At 37.5% G+C, this 21,836-nt stretch overlaps 1 protein-coding gene across 3 annotated transcripts in view; it reads right to left on the bottom strand.

The window, feature by feature from the left end:
* LOC115218556 (NADH-cytochrome b5 reductase-like) overlaps positions 1-21,836 on the bottom strand; it is a 157,329-nt gene that overhangs the window by 100,947 nt on the left and 34,546 nt on the right. For all 3 annotated transcript variants that reach the window (XM_036508146.1, XM_029788443.2, XM_036508147.1), the window contains exons 3-4: positions 8,846-8,979; positions 4,614-4,701 (exon numbers count right to left, since the gene is read on the bottom strand). In XM_036508146.1, coding sequence (XP_036364039.1) covers positions 4,614-4,701; positions 8,846-8,979 — 222 coding nt within the window. The remainder of the gene's footprint in view (positions 1-4,613; positions 4,702-8,845; positions 8,980-21,836) is intronic.

Below are 21,836 nucleotides of genomic sequence, written 5' to 3'. Positions count from 1 at the left end.
TTTAGCCCCTTGTGGGCAATAAAGAAATAAGAAGCTTGCTTCCCAACCACATGATTCCGGGTTTACATTCACCATTTTATTTTGCTTATTTTATTCAAAACTGAAGAATGTCTTTGACAATTCCAGAGCATATTGAACTTATTCTGTTTGGGACTTTTGGCCCGCCCTGTATATATATCTCTTATTAGTTGGTGCTTTCTATAAAATACCTTTAGTTTTAAATTAAATCAGTTTAATTTGATTGGTAGTACCAATTTGAATGGAGTGGTAAATTATGAAATATATTGAGAATTAATATAAGGCAGCGAGCTAGCAGAAACATCAGCACACCAGGTGAAATGCTTAGTGGTATTTCGTCTGCCTTTATGTTCTGAGTTCAAATTCCGCCGAGGTCGACTTTGCCTTTCATCCTTTCAGGGCCGATAAATTAAGTACCAGTTATGCACTGGAGGTCAATGTGATCAACTTAATCCCTTTGTCTGTCCTTGTTTGTCTCCTCTATGTTTAGCCCCTTTTGGGCAATTAAGAAATAAGAAACCATGCCAAATCAGATTGGAGCCTGGTGCAGCTCCCCAGCTTACCAGTTTGCAGTCAACCCAGGTAACTCAAGCCAGTATGGAAAGCAGATGCTAAATGATGATGATGATGATGATGACGATGACAATGATGATGAATGTGAACAAATAAGCATTACATTAGAGAAAGTAATCTAAACACTAAAGGGTTAAAGTATTAACATCATAAGCTACAACTAGGGATCAAAACCAGGTCAGAGATTATGTTCATCAAGTACCAGAGGTGTAGATGGAATATGTGCCACCTGGGCGACCCCTGAACCCGCATCTCCCTGACCCCGTCCCCTATACAGGCTTATATAGCAGACTTGGCAGTACCATCCCCATAAAAGCATTGCCTGGGGCAGACTATCTTATTGTTGCCCCAGGCAGGTATTAGCAAGGGTGTCCCACTGAAGAAACCATGCCAAAAAGGCGGCGAGCTGGCAGAAATATTAGCACACCAGGCGAAATGCTTAGTGGTATTTCGTCTGCCTTTATGTTCTGAGTTCAAATTCCACCGAGGTCGACTTTGCCTTTCATCCTTTCAGGGCCAATAAATTAAGTACCAGTTACGCACTGGGTTTACCTTCTGCCCCAATGCATTTATTCTGAGTTTGTGTATGAGAGGGAGGAGGAAAGAGAGAGAGAGAAGAGAAGGAGGGAAAAGAGAGGAAAGAGATAAGGATAAACGAGGGAGGGAGAAAGAAGAGATAAAGAGAAATGAGGGAAAGAAAGGAAAAGATGGGGGAAAAGGAGGGAGAGAGGGAGAGAGGAAAATTAGATGTAAGTGTTAGAAAAATGTTAGATCAACAGCGGAATAAATTACTGTAGCTGTTTATTTCTTTACATTTCCAAATAAGAGATGGACAAATTGATAGGATGTTGAACGATGGAATGAGATGAATAGGTGAGAGTGTTTGGATGCTGATGATTTGGCACAGATGACCAGACATTCAGCCTGCTTTGGTGACAGTATATTTTGGCACTGGAGGCAAACACACACACACACATACATATACATACACATGCATGTATGTGCTGAAATATACACATACAGATTGTGTGTGGGAGAGAAAGATAACGATTACAGTTTATTAATTGAATATAATTAGCATAAACATTTACCCTCTCCTTGAACAAATAAACGGAGCAGTGGCGGCTCGTGGATAAACTTAGTGGGGGTGCTGCTTCAGAAAATTTTTAGCCGTTGTTTTAATATGGTGTAAAAGGAAACAAACATATAAAAAGAAAATTTATACATAAACTTGATCGGTTTGAGTTTTAGCCACTGTTGGGTAGTGTGTTTAATTTGTTCACTGAACACTGCCACGAATTCCCCCTTGTTTTTAGTGGCAGCTCATGTATAGGAACTGCGGAACTGCAGCATCCCCTATTTCCACTTGATATTATCAATAACATTCAATATAATGAGTCCTTTTTTCTTTAATTCTTTCTTTATACTTGTACATTATATAATCCTTAAGGTTAATGTCGGTAACCATTGCCTAATTTATAAAAAAATTTTTAAATCTTTGTGTAAAACTGTGCGCTTCACAGTTCCAGTGATGTGGTATTTGGCTGTTGTGCACACACACACTGCAGCTCTTCAGACCTTGCATGATATTTCATTTGGTCTCGGCTTCAACTCCCAATGTCGGGGTTCACTCCTGAAAATTATGGTAAACCCAGACATAATTGTTAATGGCCAAGCTTAGGAACTAGCTTTTAATAGCCAAGTTAACTAGGTTGTGAGTATCCATTCCTTTACTACCCCCAAGGGGCTAAACACAGAGGGGGCAAACAAGGACAGACAAACGGATTAAGTCGATTACATCAACCCCTTTATCGACCCCGGAAGGACGAAAAGCAAAGTCGACTTCAGTAGAATTTGAACTCAGAACGTAGCGGCAGACGAAATACTGCTAAGCATTTCACCCAGCAGGCTAACGTTTCTGCCAGCTTGCTGCCTTAATAAAAAGACCAATATACTATTGAGAAAGATATGACGCCCTCGGTACAATCTCAAGGACCCTTGAGATTCAAGGGGGATAATCTCTCCTGAATGACTGTCCTTTTAGGAGCATCAATACCACTTTTAGTATTACTTCTACTGCTGCTAGTTGCCATAGTAGTAGTGGTGGCAATGGCAGCAGTGGTAGTGGTAGTGGCAACAGCAGTGGTGGTGACAGTGGTAGCAGCCACCGTGATGGTTGTAGTGGTGGTGGTAGTGGTGGTGGTGATGGTGGTGGTGGTGGTGGTGGTGATGGTGGTGGTGATGGTTGCAGTGGTGGTGGTGATGGTTGTAGTGGTGGTGGTAGTGGTGATGGTGGTGGTGGTGGTGGTGGTGGTGGTGGTGGTGGTGGTGGTGATGGTGGTGGTGATGGTTGCAGTGGTGGTGGTGATGGTTGTAGTGGTGGTGGTAGTGGTGATGGTGGTGGTGGTGGTGGTGGTGGTGGTGGTGGTGGTGGTGATGGTGGTGGTGATGGTTGCAGTGGTGGTGGTGATGGTTGTAGTGGTGGTGGTAGTGGTGGTGATGGTGGTGGTGGTGGTGGTGGTGGTGGTGGTAGTTTTAGCAACAACAGCAGCAGTAGTAGGACCCCCACAACCACCACTACCAGTTTTTCTCTAACAGTAAAAGCAAAGTGATTTTTGCGATATAACATCTAATTTCTGGGTTATCGGTGAAATCAAACTATTTTGTTTTAAAAACTTCAGGTTTAATCTTTTTTGTTTCTCCTCCTGTAGACTCCTTCATTCTACATTCTATCACCAATTCATGAACGTTTGATTTAGTTCCATTGTGTGCCACCCATAGGCAATTGTCTTTCTACTATTCCTGTGTGCTCATTTCTAAGGTATTTTTCAACATTATTATTATTATTGTTGTTGTTGTTGCTGTTCAGGTCACTGCTTGGAATCGAACTCAGAATCTTGGGGTTAGTAGCCTGCGCTCTTAACCACTGCACCATATGCCCGTGATTAAGAGCATGGGCTACTAATCCCAAGATTCTGAGTTCAATTCCAAGCAGTGACCTGAACAATAATAATAATAATAATAATGATAATAATAATAATAATAATAATAATAATAATAATAACATTGAAAAATACCTTAGGAATGATAATAATATATAATAATAATAATAATAATAACATTGAAAAATACCTTAGGAATGAGAACCCAGTTCGAAATTTCCCCAATCCCATTGTCATTCATGGCTGAAGCGAGGTTTTTACCTTATGTGTGCATGTGTGTGCATGTGTGTGTGTGTATTTGTGTCTCTTTCCCCTGACATAGCATGATTGTTGTAAATGAGTGTCACCATCATACAAACAGTGTCCTTTGTTTGCAACCTTCCATGAAAATCATGCCCAGCCACATGGAAATATTACCTTACTCAGAAACAGGTAAGGGTTGGCAAGAGGAAGGGCATCCAGCCATTGAAAATTTGCCTCAGCAAATTCTGTCCAACCCATACAAGTATGGGAAACGACGACTGGGGGGGAAGAGGAGGTAGTGGTGGCAGTGGTGGTGGAGGAGGGGGAGGCCAACGAGAAGGAGGAGGAGCATGAGGACGAGGGGGAGGAGGAGGAGGATGAAGATGAGGAGGACGAGGATGAGGAGGAAGTGAAGGACGAGGATGAGGAGGAGGAGGTGGAAGAGGCGGAGGACAAGGACGAGGATGAGGATGAGGACGAGGATGAGGATGAGGACGAGGAGGGGGAAGAAGAAGAGGAGGAGGACGAGGACAAGGAGGCTATAACATTCATCTACATACTTAGGTTTCTCCAGTAAGCATACAGGTGTACATTGCAATACACCGACAGGTGGATGTGTTTTTGCAATGTCACTTTCTAATGTATGGCAAAAGTGGTTGATGTATAAGTAAAGATTGTATAGCAATGATGATGTGTAGAGGAAAGTTGTATGGCAAAGGTCACGCAACAGAGGTTATCAAAGGTCATGTAGAAAAGTTAGTACAACAATAAATTATTCAGCAAAGGTGACAAATGTGATGTAGAAGACAATTGGGATGATAAAAGCATTTAACTCACCTTGATAAGAAGATCAAAATAACCAGGTGCTTCCATATCACTGATTGGTGTATATTGACGAAATATCTCTTCCCCTTGCAGAGTGGCCCTTCAAACAATATTTTAAAGGGAGTTAAAATTTCTCATAGAATAAAATACTTTTTTTCACAATTGATAATAAATTGTAGTGTTCAACATTTTCTAACTAGGTCATAATTTCTTTCTTAACTATAGACTTAACTGAAAAGTAAGTACTATACTGTGAAGGCACATGGCCTAGTGGACTCGCAGTCGAGGGATCGCAGGTTTGAATCTCAGATCAGGCGATGTATGTGTGTTTATGAGTGAAACACCTAAGCTCCATGCGGCTCCGGCAGAAGGTAATGGCGAACTTCTGTTGACTCTTTCGCCACAACTTTCTCTCACTCTTTCCTCCAGCATCTGGCAGCTCACCTGCGACGGACCGGAGTCCCATCCAGGTGGGAAACCTATACACCAAGCAAACCAGGAAACCAGCCCTATGAGCCAGGCATGGCTCGAGAAGGAACAAATAACAAGTACTATACTAATGCTACTGTTGAGGGGGTGATGCAAAAAGGGGATACTTAACTCTGTAACACTTGCTTCCGAAATTTTCTCAACTATCTTTCTTTGAAGTACCTAAGTTATGTTGGTATTGAAGTTTTATATTCATTGTGCTGATTGGATTTTAGCAGGTGATAATCACACTAATGATATGCAAATCAGTTCTTGCAACCTCTTTCTACTGGCCAGTAAAAATTTTTAAAATGTGTAAATTACACATGTGAAGAGTTCTGGAAAGTGCCCCATTGTCAAAAACAAGCTGACTCAGTTACCGTGCCTCAAGTGCACATGCGTAGAGCCAAGTATATTCAGTTCTGGCCAGTAAAGACTAAAAGAACTAAATCAAATTGAGAAAATATCTGGGCCTATCACATGTGTGTGTGTGTGTGTCTCTCTCTCTCTCACCACTACTTGACAGCCAGTGTTGGTGTGTTTATGTCCCCCATAACTTAGCAGTTTGGCAAAACACTCTGATAGAATAAGTACCAGACTTAAAAATAAATACTGGGGGTCGATTCGTTTGACTAAAATCCTTCAAGGCAGCACCCTTGCATGGCTGCAGTCTAATGAATGAAACGAATAAAAGAATATTTTTGTAGTATTGTTGGAGTTAGTCTTTCTTGCAATAGCACCCATCAAAACCAGAAGATGGGCAGTGGGTGTCTTTTTTTAAAACTTCTAACACCAACACAGTTCTGACCATCTCTCCATCCATTTTCACAAACACAAAACCTAGGTGGGTCATGGAGGTAGAATCCTCAACTATCTCTCCCATAGGAGTCTATCAAAACTATTACACTTTCCAGCTGGATTCCCAAGTGAGACTATGGATATTGTCCAACCATCTTACTTGTAGTCTACTCCTAGGTCTCTTGCAAACTGACTCAGCTTTAAGAATCTGTCTTGTGATCCTTTCTACTGGCATGCTAACTCTTGGTCAGAATTCTAACCAAATTCTTTTTTGGTTAGTATTATGACCAAGAGTCAAAAATATCTGAAATCCATGGTCAGTTGGGCCATTTAAAAAAGGACATGCTGAACAGTTATAATCCTAGATATACAAACAGCCTTTTTGTTGGTCATGACTGGAACACCACCCGTGGACATGTTTACAAAGTCAGAAAACCGCATAGCTCCCATGACTTTCGGAAACATTTTTTCACGCTAAGAGTTGCTGAAGCATGGAACAAACTGCCGGCATCAGTTGTTAGTTGTCGGAGCACTGCATCCTTCAAAACTTCCATGCTTCCTGAGATTCACCAACACTACACCTGATTTTCTCCCCTCCATACACATGCAAGAATATATCTGACTCATACACTGTTCACTTCCCAGACATTTGTACATTACTGCATATGCTTTATATGCACTTTTGACAAGTTGTGGTGCACATGAGCACTGTATACAATAATTTCATTATTATTATTATTATTATTTATCATCAATTCCTACTATCTCTGCATGTGATAGAATGCACATTAACAGGAGCTCGTAGTTGTCTCCATAATATCAATCTGTATTGTTAGACAAATCTCAAGTTAATTTTATCAGCCATTCTCCTTTGTGCTGGCTCAAAGTATGTTAGAAAGGGTTATTAGTTTTTGTGATTTCCTTCTCCTGCATTGACTGCCTTCACTGCAGCTAAAGAGCTCAATCTGCCCTTAGAAAAATGTACTTAACTCATAGATGGGACCCTGACAAGTATTACTGTTCCATGTCAGTACAGCCCTGGGAATAATGGTAATTAAGAGATTATTTCACACTTCCTGCAACTCCAGAACTTCTAGACTGGAGCTTCTATATTTAAGAAATGAGGAATTATGTACATTATTTACATTCGATGGATATTTGTCCTCATCTTGTTTGTTGTCAACACAACAGGCATATGGTGTAGTGGTTAAGAGCGCAGGCTACTAACCCCAAGATTCCGAGTTCAATTCTAAGCAGTGACCTGAACAATAACAATAATAATAATAATAACATCGAAAAATACCTTAGGAATGAGAACCCAGGTTCGAAATTTCCCCCAAGACACCTGATGAAGGCTGGAGGGTATATCAGCTGAAACGTTGTGTTAACAAACAAGATGAGGACAAATATCCGTTGAATGTAAATAATGTTCCAAACTGGAGCCTCACCACCAGATGCAGTTTAATGTCATACCGTCATACCTAGGGCAAACCTTTTGATGATAGCTCTACTCAATCAGAGCTGACTTGGAACCAAATAACAATTCACAACATTATTAATCTTATGTTCTTACAATTAAAGTCTTCCTTGCTGAAGCAATTGCAAAATATATTTCAACATCCGTATTTCATATTGGAATTGAAAATGTGATGGAGACTTAGTTTGTAGAGAGTTTATTTTCTATTCTAAGGATTTATTACATTTACAAGTGAATACATTTCTATGTAGTGTGTAGTTATGAAAATGCTTCAGTAGAAACAAAAATGCATACAATTTTGAAATAAAGTCATTAAGTAAATTTATTGTATTGCTGATAGTCAAATCCATTAATTGCATTAGTTAAGTATAATGAGTAAATTCAACAGCTATGATAATCAAATAGTATGGCCAAGTACAATAATAAAATTAGATATTTCACAAATGTTGAACATCAAGATTTGTTAAATAGTAAGATGTGAAGATAATAATAAATACGAATTCAATTCATTTCAAATCACATTAATTTCTAGTGTTGGCAGCTGAGACAAAGGAAATTTATAAATCACAAAAAAAAGCAGGTGGTTTATGTGACATTTGAATGTATCAGTTGTAAATAGATGGAATGAACATTCCCACATCTTTACCAGGAAAACAAGTGGAGGAAAGTCCTATCATTAAAACAGTCATTCAAAATTCTCCGAAGAATACAAAAAACAAAAAACAAACATACATCAATTCTGATATATTTTGATGGAAGTGGATTGGCTTTCTATCAATAATGTTTTTGTTTTTTATTCCTGAAAAACACTTGGATTCTATGACAGCTCTTTCCATACATCTTTGCTATTCCTAGCAACAAAATCACTTAATTGCAGACCATGTTTACACTCAATAATGACAGCTTAAATTTCTCAGGGTCATCTTCTTCATGAAGAACATGCAGTTAGGTAAAATTAACATTATCACCACCACCACCACCATCATCATCATTGTTTTTAATGTCCACACCTCCATGCTTGCATGGGTCAGATGGAATTCATTGGGGCAAATTTTTTCTCAATGACCACATGCCCTTCCTATCACCAAACTCTGCCTTTTGTGCTGCCACGATCAATATACTGAGGTTGAACTTATTGATTCTCCCCTTCTCCTAAATTTTTGGCCCTGTGCTTATATCAATACTGTTATTGCTCTTATTGTTATTTCTGAACAGATTTCTAAAATTTCTTCCTTGCTCATGTTTTCCCTCCAGTTACACACTTCAAAGTGAATATCGATTACATTAAACTCAATCAATTATTTTTATCATTTTGTCTAGAAGGTTTTTTTTTAACTATGGAGACAGCCCCTCTCCCTTCCATCTGGAACTAAAAAATAACAAGAAAAATCTACGAAGGAAAGTTCTTTAATATATTTTAGAAAAAAAAAAATAAAACAAATATTTCTTTCATTAAACTTTGTGTGTAAAAGGTAAAGATAAAATAGTAATTGAGAGATACCTGAGAATAACATGCTGCCCCAGATTAATATTAAGAGGATGCTCAGTGGGTGCACAGAAGCGGTAGCAAAAGCTGTCTTTTGTCACCTGCTGAATGTTCCTAAGCACAAATGGTTTATATGCAACTGGAGAAAGCTGAAAAGAAAAAGGGTAGAAAACAAACTTATTGTAGAGAAATATAATTATGGATCTTTGCGGTTTGAACGGCAGTTTTTTTTAGCGGTGTCATATGAAATTGTCAACCATAATTATGACCCTAGTATCGATCTATTGCATGTCAATCTATTTTAGGGTTAGGGTTAGGGGTGGGGGAAGGATATCTTTTTTTCTTCACAAATGTAAATAAACCCAATCTGTTTCTTAAACAAGGGACATATTCATATGGCACAGAATGTTTTTTTACTTCAATAGACATCAGTGATTGGTTGAAATTGCAGAAATTGAAGAAAAAAAACCAACAAATATCTTACAAACTATAGAATTTTCTCAATAAAGCCAAGAGAAAAAGATGTTTTATAAACACATTCTACCAGTATACGAAGTTTAACATTTTTTAGTTACCTAGAAATTATGTTAAAAACTGCCGTTCAAACAGAAAAGATCCATAATTATTTATTTACTAGGCCCGTGCTGGTGCCACATAGAAAAGCACACATTCGGAGCCATGTAAAAAGCTCCTGTGTCAGTGCTACATGGTAAGCAGCCATGCTGGTTCCACATATAAAGCACCTGTGCTGGTGCCACATATGAAACACCTGTGCTGGTGCCACATGTAAAACACCTGTCCTGGTGACACATAAAAAGCACCCAGTACACTCTATAAACTGGTTGGCATTAGAATGGTCATCTAGCCATAGAAAACATGCCAAAACATAGAAAACAAACGTTAAATGATGATGATGGTGATAATGATGATGATGATGATGATGATGATGATTACTATAATAGACATATGTGTGGCTATTGTGAGGGCACGTGGCTTAGTGAGTAGGGCATTCGGCTCACAATTATAAGGTTACGAGTTCAATACCTGGTGGCGTGTTGTGTCCTTGAGCAAGACACTTAATTTCACGTTGCTCCAGTCCACTCAGCTGGCAAAAATGAGTAGTACCTGTATTTCAAAATCTCTCGTGGAAGCGTCATCCAACCAAAGTACAAATATATGGGAAATTACCACCTGTATCATCTCTTGTGAAAGGTAGGAGAGTCCAGTTTGCTGGACATTGTTGTAGACCTGAAAACGAGGTAATTTCTACTCTTCTCCTCTGGAAGCCATCTGCTCGTGATACCAGAGGGCGCACACTCTTCTACCCTGATGTAATCTCCAGGGATACAGGCATCCAGCAACAGGACCTCCGTAATGCTATGATGGACTGTGAAGTCTGGCGTAACATGGTAAATTCCATTGTCTCGACCACGGGCGAACAATGATGATGATGAGTATTTCAAAGGACCAGCCTTGTCATACTCTGTATCATGCTGAATCTCTCCGAGAACTACATAAAGGGTACACGTGTTTGTGGAGTGCTCAGCCACTTACACATTAATTTCATGAGCAGGCTGTTCCGTTGATCGTATCAGCTGGGACCCTCATCATCGTAACCAACCGAGTGCTCTTGTGTGGCTATGTGGTTAAGAAGTTTGCTTCCCAACCATGCAGTCTTGGGTTCAGTTTCACTGTACAATACTTTGGGCAAATGTCTTTTACCGTAGCCCTGAGTTGACTGAAGCTTTGTGAGGAGATTTTGTATACAAAAACTGAAAGTAGCTCGTCAATTGTGTGCATGCACATGTTTGTATGTCCATGTGTTTGCTTGTGTACTGGCATCACTTGATGCTTGTAAACTAATCTTCCGTGAAACACATTTCTGATTAAGGGGAAAATTACCCTTCAAGGAAACAGCAAGTAATTTAACACATCAGTAATTTAGATTATATATTTATCCAATGCACAAGTTAGAATTTGCTCCTTGTTCATTTTTTTCCTTCTAATCACTAACCTCCTTCCACATTCCAAATTGAATGTTGACTTCAAAATTGGCACATGACCAGAAATCTGTTTTTTTTTTTAATGCGGAAGAATAGGGGGCATTACTTAATTTGTTAATTAATCCTGATATATAATTGATATTTATCTCTCCCCACCACCAAATGAAATGTTAAGTCAACCTTGGCAAGATTTGAACTCAGAATGAAAAGAGCCATCATTTACATACCACAAAAAACTATCTTTCCATACTCACTTGAACTTACCTACCCACTCACCCTGTTCAATCCGCTGTACAATTTCTCTTAACTGTACCCTTCCTGTAACTGAAGGGTATGTCTTGACACATCCCCACCACCATCTTCTCTCTCTTTCAGTTGGGGAACCATGTATCTCCCCTAACAGCAAGATACCTGTTCTTGTGCCTCTATCATACTTTAAACTCTCATCATCTGGCATAAAGACTCTTCCTCCAATGCTAAAATCTACCACAGTTGGGGGGTACTTGTCTTACAAGTTAATTGGTGACCTCATTGGTGCTGGTGCCTGCATAAAATGCATGCAGTAAAGTGATTTCTTTTTGTTTCCTTCTCAAGCCATGCCTGGCTCATAGGGCCGGTTTCCCAGTTTCCTTGGCATATAGGTTTCCCACCTGGATGGGGTGCCAGTCCGTCGCAGGTGAGCTGCAAGATGCAGGAGGAAAGAGTGAAAGAAAGTTGTGGCAAAAGAGTCAGCAGAAGTTCACCATTACCTTCTGTCAGAGCCGCATGGAGCTTAGGTGTTTCACTCATAAACACACACATTGCCCGGTCTGAGATTCGAACCCGTGACCCCTCGACCACGAGTCCACTGCTCTAACCACTAGGCCATGTAAAGTGATTGGCATTAGGAAGGGTACCTGGCTGTAGAAACCATATCAAAGCAGACATTGGAGCTTGGCACAGTCCTCCTGTTCACCAGCTCCTGTTGAACCATTCAACCCAAACCAGCAAAGAAAATAGATATTAAATGGTGACGCTAATGATGATGAAGTTGTTTTGTCTATCACATTACCATTTCTACATTTCTACCACAAACCTTTCACAGTTTAAACTAAACATTAATTCCACTAAACTTCCATAGATTAGAATCGCTTGATATTCTGTAGCTAAAAGGCAGGAATTTGCTTGCTAACTGAATAATAAGTGAACCTCAAAATAAGTTTAGTTAGAAGAGTCAGACACCTTGTTCACTAACCTGAAAAATCCATCACCCATGAAGTTTTATATTGCTTCCAACTCGATTCTTCTATTTCATATTTTAATTCAGATATAAAAGGTAAAGAGTAAGGGCCATAGGAATGCACCTAGAAAGTTCTCCTTTGAGGCACAAGCCCAGGCAAGGTTGTTTATGGAAGACCACGAATATGACATAAAGAACACGGATATCCCATTCTTCATTTTATTTCTTCCTTAAAAAACTTTATATTCTACAAACTAATAATGGAACCTAAATGTGGTCACTAGAAATAGCTGTAACTCCCTCAATTTACATCTTAATTTATTGGGAAAAAAAAGTACATTATCAGCCTTCTGTACATCTGCGAAAGATGGGATAACTGCAGTTGGAAAATCTCTGATCAAAGGTGCACCCGATTCAGTGCTGGCTATGACTATACTATATACTATATTTAAACATGTGTGAGTGTAATAAATCCTAGTGCTATCCTATATACCATAATAAATATTTTTTGTTTCTTGTATTTATATTCGTGTAACATCATTCGTTTTTCTGTCCTTGTTTCATATACATTCGATCCTTTTTCCAAGAAATCTAATGCTCGTAGCTTAGTTTTTCCATGGGGCTGGCCAGATCGGAGCAATCTCAAGATTAATCAGCCGAAATTGCAAGGATGATCCGGTTCTTGACTGAAGATTAGAGGCTTCGAATGACCCGTCCGTGTTTTTTGTATCTTCTATCTGAATGTTTTGCGTTCTTGTCCCATTTTGTATTTTACATATATATTATTGCGGCGTACGTACACCTTATTCTCTTATATGTAAATACCATAAAAAATAATGGTTAATAACCAAGAAGAAATGTAAAGACTCCAGCTTTGTTGCAAAAGTACTTATTATTTTCTTATGTGAGAGTTGTATTGTTAAACACAATCAGTAGCATTTGGATCTAAATGTTAATAGAAATTTAGTTATACAGGGTGTCCACAAAGTCTGGGTACATGGGGATTAACACATACTTTAAGAAATTATTATTTCTTATATTTAATTGTTTATGTTTTGATTTTATTTACTCCATGTACCCAGACATTGTGGACACCCTGAATAATGAGTTACTCGGTGATAAGGATTTTGCTGAAAGAGGGAAAAGCTATGTAAAGGAGAACCAGATTAAATGCTTATAAATGGAATATAGTTATGCTGCCTTGAGTAGCAAGGTTCAAATCCTATCTAAATTTTCTTTGCATTCTGTTCTTTTAAAGTTTGATATGGTAAGTAACTGTAAGATAGTTGGATGGTTATTTTCCTCTTCATGATCTTTTTAATTACTTTTTCAGAATAAACAACTCACATGTATCATTACATAATACAATTAATCATTATATATATATATATATATATATATATATATATATATCATACATATATATATATATATATATATTTATATATACATATATTGGCCTGCTCACTTAGCCAGCGGGGTGGCCTCATTCGAAGGCTAAAACAATGCGAACGCATTGTGACCAGCGATGTGTAACTACATCTGATGGAGTGGTCGGTCACGTGATATACATATATATATATATCTTTTTATATTCTCATTTTACTTGTTTCAGTCATTTGACTGTGGCCATGCTGGAGCACCACCTTTAGTCGAGCAAATCAACCCCAGGACTTATTCTTTGGAAGCCTGGTATTTATTCTATCAGTCTCTTTTACCGAACTGCTAAGTTATGGGGACGTAAACACACCAGCATCGGTTGTCAAGCGATGTTGGGGGGGACAAACACAGACACACAAACATACACACACATATACATACACACATATATATACATATACGACAGGCTTCTTTCAGTTTCCGTCTACCAAATCCACTCACAAGGCTTTGGTCAGCCTGAGGCTATAGTAGAAGACACTTGCCCAAGGTACCACACAGTGGGACTGAACTCAGAACCATTTGGTTTGTAAGCAAGCTACTTACCACACAGCCACTCCTACACCTTTGTATTTATAAAAACAGTCAGGTGCGTATATGTGAGATAGGTATGAGAAGAAGAACAATGCTACAACTGAGAGAGGGTAAGGGTAGAAATTTCAGACATCCTAGTGAGAACTAGATACAGAGACTGAAAGGACAGATACAGTTTCAGATATACAGAGAAAAGGTGAGATAGGAAAAGAGATAGAGATGGTTAGTGAGGGTAGGGGTGGGGGTAGAGAGACAGACAGAAAGAAAGAGAAAGTCAAAGGAGAAAGAGAGAGAGGGACAAAAAGAGAAAGGGAAAAAGTAAGAGAGAGAGAGAGTATGTGCACATGTGCATGTGCATGCATGCATGCATGTGTGTGTGTGTGTGTGTGTGTGTGTGTGTGCATGCACACGTGTGTGCATGCACACGTGTGTGCATTTTTAAAATATATAACATCAATTTGATGTTCTGAAAATATTTCAGTGTGATATTACATCATATTATTATTATTATTATCATTATTATTATTATTATTATTATCATTATTATTATTATTATTATTATTATCATTATTATTATTATCATTATTATTATTATTATTATTATCATTATTATTATTATTATTATTATTATCATTATTATTATTATTATTATTATTATTATTATCATTATTATTATTATTATCATTATTATTATTATTATTATTATTATTATTATCATTATTATTATTATTATTATTATTATCATTATTATTATTATTATTATTATTATTATTATTATCATTATTATTATTATTATTATTATTATCATTATTATTATTATCATTATTATTATTATTATTATTATTATTATTATTATTATCATTATTATTATTATTATTATTATTATCATTATTATTATTATTATTATTATTATTATTATTATTATTATCATTATTATTATTATTATTATTATTATTATTATTATCATTATTATCATTATTATTATTTATTGATATTGAAGAAATAAATCAGAAGTAATCTTTCATTTCAATATAATTATAGTGTCAATCCATCAAAAATAATATTCTTCAAAACATGGAAAAGAATGTGTACTTTCAAAGAATAACATCTAAATTGTCAAAATATATTTTCATTAAGCACTTGTGAGTATGTCTTTAATTAACCAAAAATGAAGTATTATTTTAAAAAAAAAAACACAATAGTCTTATTTAAACAGTTGTATTGTACTTTTATATCTCGGTTTTATTTTGCTTAAATATTAACTCTAGTAAGAAAATAGCTGTAATGATGTATATGGGTGAACACTAATATACATAAACAAGCACATACACATATATTTATCTATCTATTGCGTTGGCAACTAAGTTCCTGCCGTTTTTTTAAATTCAAATTTTTCTAAAGGTTTAATAAAAAATAACAACTAATTAATCAATAATGTATTCACCCTTGTTGTTCTTCCCAACATTCAACAAGATTTTCAATACCTCGTTGGTAGAAATCACCCGATTTCTACTCGAAAAACTGATCCAACACAAGCTCTCAATTCTACATCAGTACTGAACGAAACTCCGCACATAGCATTTGAAAGAGATCGAAAGAGGTGGAAATCCATTGGTGCCAAATCAGGAGATGCCAAATCAGCACTTCTCAGCCATGCTTCCTTGGTCATACTAGTGATATGAGGGCGGGCGATGTCGTGCAGCAGAAGAACTCCATGCTGCTGATTAGGTCTTTTCTCTTGAATAGCCATGTTGAGTCGTTCCATCTGTTGAACATAGAGTTCCGCATTGACTGTTTGGTTCCATTCAAGCAATTCGTAATGGATAATCCCCTCCCAGTTTCACCATACGCACAACATTGTTTTACACGGATGAAGATCTTGTTTCACGTTTGGTGACGCTTGTTTACCGAGGCTAAGCCATTCCTTACGCTGCTTCATATTGATGTACAGGCACCATTTTTCGTCGCCAGTAACGATCCAGTAAAGAAATCATTGCTTGTGTCCATGAGTTGAGCGGTGACGAGCAAGTAAACCAGCAGAGATTGAAACTTCCTGATATTTCAAACTCTTGAACAACTCTACTAACAAGCAAATATTTTACATAATACCTCCACATTCACCACCTACTAGTTCCAACTCATGACCCTTTATCAGATTAACATCTTATTCCATCTCATTCTACAAATAAAACTTTCATACTTGATATTTTATATAATCTCTCATTGTACTATAAAACTTTTGATTACTGGAACATTGAACTTAACTATATCAAAATTAAAAATCTAAACATTTTCCTTTATTCCACAACCCATAATTGCAAAATTTTATTACCTACTTCATGCTACTTTCTTCTAACATTAATACTATGCATCCATATCTAATGATTTTTGACTATTGTTAAGAAACTACTATCCAACTTATACTGACTATTACAACAAAATCTGACGTAAATACTTTAAAATTTACTTAACCATATTCCATTCATACTTCTCTAACCAATGTACAATATACAATAAATGATGATAAATTTAACTTTCTCTAATATTAGTGTCATTTAGTCTCTGAGAAATGACAATGAATTTGTCATTTCCTGACAAATTTATTGCCTATGCTACATAGATGAAGTCGTAGCCTCTATAACTAACTTCCACCACAGCCCGACTATAGCTTTCCTCTTTTCCAACTACCTTCACTAGCTCCTACCAGAAGCCAAATTTCAAAAATTAATGAACTACCTTTTTATTTATTTTAGTAGGAACAAAGGACATAATATTAGAATATGCCCAGTAATTTATAAATGTATATACCTGCACACATACACATATAAATTGGGGCCACCCTAATAATTTCATTACACCTAATAGTACTTAATCACACACACACAAACACACACATATTATCTCATTATTGACTCAACCTTTAGATAACTTACCTTTAAATTTATAACTCTATAATTATATTAGAACTAGATTTACATTTCTACAGTTCTTACAAGTACAATTTTATTTCTAATTCAACATCCTGTCGGTATTTCTCTCTCAATCCTTCTAATTATCACCTATAATGTTAATGGTTTTCTTTATCCAGAAAACAGTAATATATCCAATACAGATATATAATTACACAAACACTCTTCCACCACCACATCACTTCCTTTATTTTAGATTATGTTTTTCCAATAATACATTAATAATACATTTCTCTGGTTACTATTTCATTATAATATTAAATTTTACATCTGATACAAAATATATGTTCATTAAAGAGAAAAACTAAACCTTTTTCATAATAAAACTACATCATATTTGTACTAAGTCGTATGTACTTAATATTATAAAATCTGCATAATTACTAACAGTTCATACAATTTATCTTATACTGATATATCAGCCACTTGGACTACTGCTCCCAACTATGGTCACCACACAATATAAAACTAACAGCAGAACTCGAAGCAATTCAGAGAAGCTACACAAAGAAGACCGTCTCAATGCAAAATATCAGCTACTGGGAAAGACTGAAAGTATTAAACCTCTTTTCCCTAGAGCGGAGACGGGAGAGATATGCAGTGATATACATCTGGAAAATCCTGGAGGGTCTTGTCCCAAACTTTGGCATTCAAAGTTACCCCAACCGCAGAACGGGGTGCCACTGCATGGTGCCAAAGATTCCAACATCACCATCAAAATACAGGTCCAGATACTGCAACAGCTAGGGTTTCAGAGGACCACAGCTCTTTAACATCCTCCCTAAATGCCTAAGAGACTTACATGGTGTGGATGTGGGTTTCTTTAAAACTAAACTGGATCTCTTCTTGTCGGGAGCCCCAGATGAACCTACCTCATGACAGGAGACGCAGATGCGGGCAACAGCATCGAACTCCCTTGTTGATCAAGTGCCACATATCAGAGGTGGATTCACATATTAGTGTAGCTCATTCAGTGGTGGCGCCCCAGCATGGCCGCGGCCTTCAGGCTAAAACATTTTTAAGGATTTAAGGATTTGAGGATATATATATATATATACATATGAGCAAAACGCCCCCCACCCTCGTCCAATGGACGGTGCTGAGTTGTCAAACATTTAAACCAAATTTTCTCAAAACAACTTGTCCGACCGTCCCATAGGCCTCCCCTTTGAGAAACACTGATTTAACCTAAATTTGAGACACCAGCAAAAGAAGAAATAAAGATAGACTTTTTTTCTATTCCAAGAAAAGCGATTTTACAAATGCACGTTCCCATGGCTTTATCGATTGCATTCTCATTTGGAATCGATTGTTGTAATTTTTTCAAGACTTATACACGCCCTGATACTGTTGGTATCTACATATCAAATTTGAGCACAATCAGATGGAGAATGCCCGAGATCCTAGAAGACACACACAGACAGCCAGAATGGATTTTATATAATATATATATACACACACATACACACACACACACACACACACACACACACACACACACACACAAGGATGCGCTGTAAAGTTCCTGGCTTTGGAGAAAAAATGCAGGAAGATCAGTTAATTATGATTTTATTCAACATGTTCTCCTCTCAAATTCACACCATTTATTGCAGCGGTCCTTCAGTTTTTCTAAGCCTGGTAAAAGAACTTGGATGGATGGGCCTTCAACCAGGCCTTTTGCAATACCCTTAGAGTCAGGAACATTTCAGCACCCGTCTCATATATATATATATATTGAAAGCTCAGAGAGTGTTACCACTAGAATAAGAATAGCCTGGGCAAAGTTCAGAAAGATCCTACCCCTACTGGTGACAAAGGGCCTCTCATTCAGAGTGAAAGGTAGATTGTATGATGCATGTGTGCAAACTGCCATGCTTCACGGTAGTGAAACATGGGCCGTGACTGTGGAGGACATGCGTAGGCTCAAAAGAAATGAAGCTAGCATGATCCGCTGGATGTGTAATGTCAGTGTGCACACATGACAGAGTGTAAGCGCCCTGAGAGAAATGTTGGACATAAGAAGCATCAGATGTGGAATGCAAGAGAAACATTTGCGCTGGTATGGTCATGTACTATGGATGGATGAAGAGAGATATGTGAAGAAGTGCCACTCTCAAACTGTTGAAGGAATCCAGGGTAGAGGTAGACCCAGGAAGACATGGGATGAGGTTGTCAAACATGACCTTCGAATGTTGGGTCTCACAGAGGCAATGACGAAAGACCGAGACCTCTGGAGATATGCTGTGACTGTGAAGACCCGACAAATAAAGTGAGTTCACGGCTGTATCCTACACCAGTTTTGCATAACCAGCCCCAGCCCATTCAAAGTACCTTAGATTGCAGAACAACCTGCTGTGCTTACCTTGGATTGTGGGGTGACCTGCTGTGCTTGAGGAGACCTATTGAGTCAAGTACATCAACATCAAAATAAAAATCAAATGGAAATTGTAGTTGTGATACCCATGCCAGTGGCACGTAAAAAGCACCATCCAAACATGGCCGATGCCAGCGCCACCCTGACTGGCTTCCGTGCTGGTGGCACGTAAAAAAGCACCAGCCAATCGTGGCCATTGCCAGCCTCCTCTGGCCCCTGTGTCGGTGGCACGTAAAAAGCACCCACTATTCTCACAGAGTGAGTGGTGTTAGGAAGGGCATCCAGCTGTAGAAACACTGCCAGATCAGACTGGAGCCTGGTGCAGCCTCCTGGCTTCCCAGACCCCAATTGAACCGTCCAACCCATGCTAGCATGGAAAACGGACGTTAAACGATGATGATGATATATATACATATGTATATATATTTAAAATTGGCAAAAAAGTACAGTGAACATGCCATAGGGGACAGAACATTGAGAGTCTGTAAACATTGAGAGCCAGTTTTTCCAGCTTAGAGGATGTAAAACAGCCATCTCTCTTTTATTCCTCTCCTGGCAACTTTTCCCTGACAAAGGATTCTGTCTGAAACATTGCGTTTTCCCCTCTCCCCACAGTAAGTTCACGGTACACTTTTTTGTTGATTTTACTAATTAATACAAGTTTTGCTGGTGCAGAGACCAACACCAATCTCTTTCGAATCTGGAATCTGATTGTATAAACACGAATATATATACAGAGGTTGAACAAAATAATGGAAACACCTTAAAATTTCAAACAAATTTATTTTAATATGGGGTAGGACCGCCTTTGGCAGTAATTACAGCTTGAATTCTATGAGGTATGGACTCATACAAAGTTTGAATTATTTCCAAAGGAATTTTTGTCCATTCTTCAGCTAAGACAGTCTCTAGTTCTTGTAGTGATGATGGTGGAGGATATCGACTCCTTACTTATTTTTCTAAAATGCGCCATAAATATTGAGATCTGAGGACTGTGGTGACCAGATAAGATGTTCAACTTCACTAGAACATTCCTCGTGCCATTCAGTAACAACTTTAGCTGTGTGAATTGGTGCATTATCATCCTGAAAGACTGCATTGTCCTCCGGAAACAGTTTCACAACCATAGGACAGATTCTTCAAGTCAAACCAACTGATGGGAAACCGAGAGGTTGACCAAGAATGAGATGTTTGGGTAATAACCACTGGTCTCAGTTGCTCATGCGTAGGAATACAGCCAGAAAGTGTGACGATGGTTGCTTCTGATAGGACCCTTTGGAGAAGGTGCCTGAGGACACTGTCCTTATGACCCTCCCAGGAATTGTGGGTGGAGAAGATGGATGGATGAAATGATGGGAGCATTTAAAACATTAACTGGAAATAAATATGAGGTGAGGAAAAATAATTTTAGTCAAATGTCTGAATGTTTATGTTTAATACACCTTGATTAAATATGTAAGAACTGACAACAATTTAAAACAAAATAATATAATGAAATATTATTTTCCCTCTGATTTTGTTAACTTCTTTTAATCACAAAATGATCTCCAAACATACCTGCATTACCAACTAATCTATATTTTAGATTGCTTGATTAAAAATATCATTAATGAAGATATGCATCTGAATGGATAATTAACTTTGTCTACCTACATTCTTTATATAGACATGAAAATTCATAAATGTTCTTTAATTTTAATATTTGTTTATTTTTATTTACTCACAAGTAAATGTTCACAACACAAATATGCCTCACAGCAATGTTTCTCAAAGTGGAATCCCTGCTGTACTCTTTCACCACAACTTTCTCTCACTCTTTCTTCTGTTGGCCTGCTCACTTAGCCAACGGGGTGGTGTCATTTGAAGGCTAAAACAATGCGAAGTGCATGGTGACCAGCGATGTGTAGCAACATCTGATAGCCTGGTCGGTCACGGTAATCATGGTGATATATATATATATATATATATATATATATATATATATATGATGGGCTTCTTTTAGTTTTCCTTAACCAAACTGACTCACAAAGCTTTGATTGGTGCATGATACTTTTCCAAGGTGCCGCACAGTTTTGGATGCAGTTCCAAAACCATATGGTTAGGAAGCAAGCTCCTTAATCATAGAGTTCCTGTGCCAATGGGAAAAAGATGGCCTTCATCATTTCCCAAATACCAAGTCATTAAATGTTGTCTCTTTTTATGAGCAAATTATATGTGTGAGTGTGTGCATATATATATATGTATATATACATATATATATATATATATAAATATATATACACACACACACATATTTATAGCATAAAAAAACAGGCAGTAAGAGAGATAATTATATTTACTTAACCATTTGACATCTTAAGGATTGTAGCAATTTCAGACTTCTTCATGTAGCAATAACTTCAGTCATCATCATCATCATTGTTTAACGTCCATTTTCCATGCTAGCATGGGTTGGACAGTTTGACTATGG

The sequence above is a fragment of the Octopus sinensis genome, linkage group LG13 (assembly GCF_006345805.1).
Source record: "Octopus sinensis linkage group LG13, ASM634580v1, whole genome shotgun sequence".
Classification (NCBI taxonomy): Eukaryota; Metazoa; Mollusca; class Cephalopoda; order Octopoda; family Octopodidae; genus Octopus; species Octopus sinensis.
Note: the sequence above shows the minus strand (reverse complement) of the source record. Positions and strands in the feature narration are given on the sequence as shown.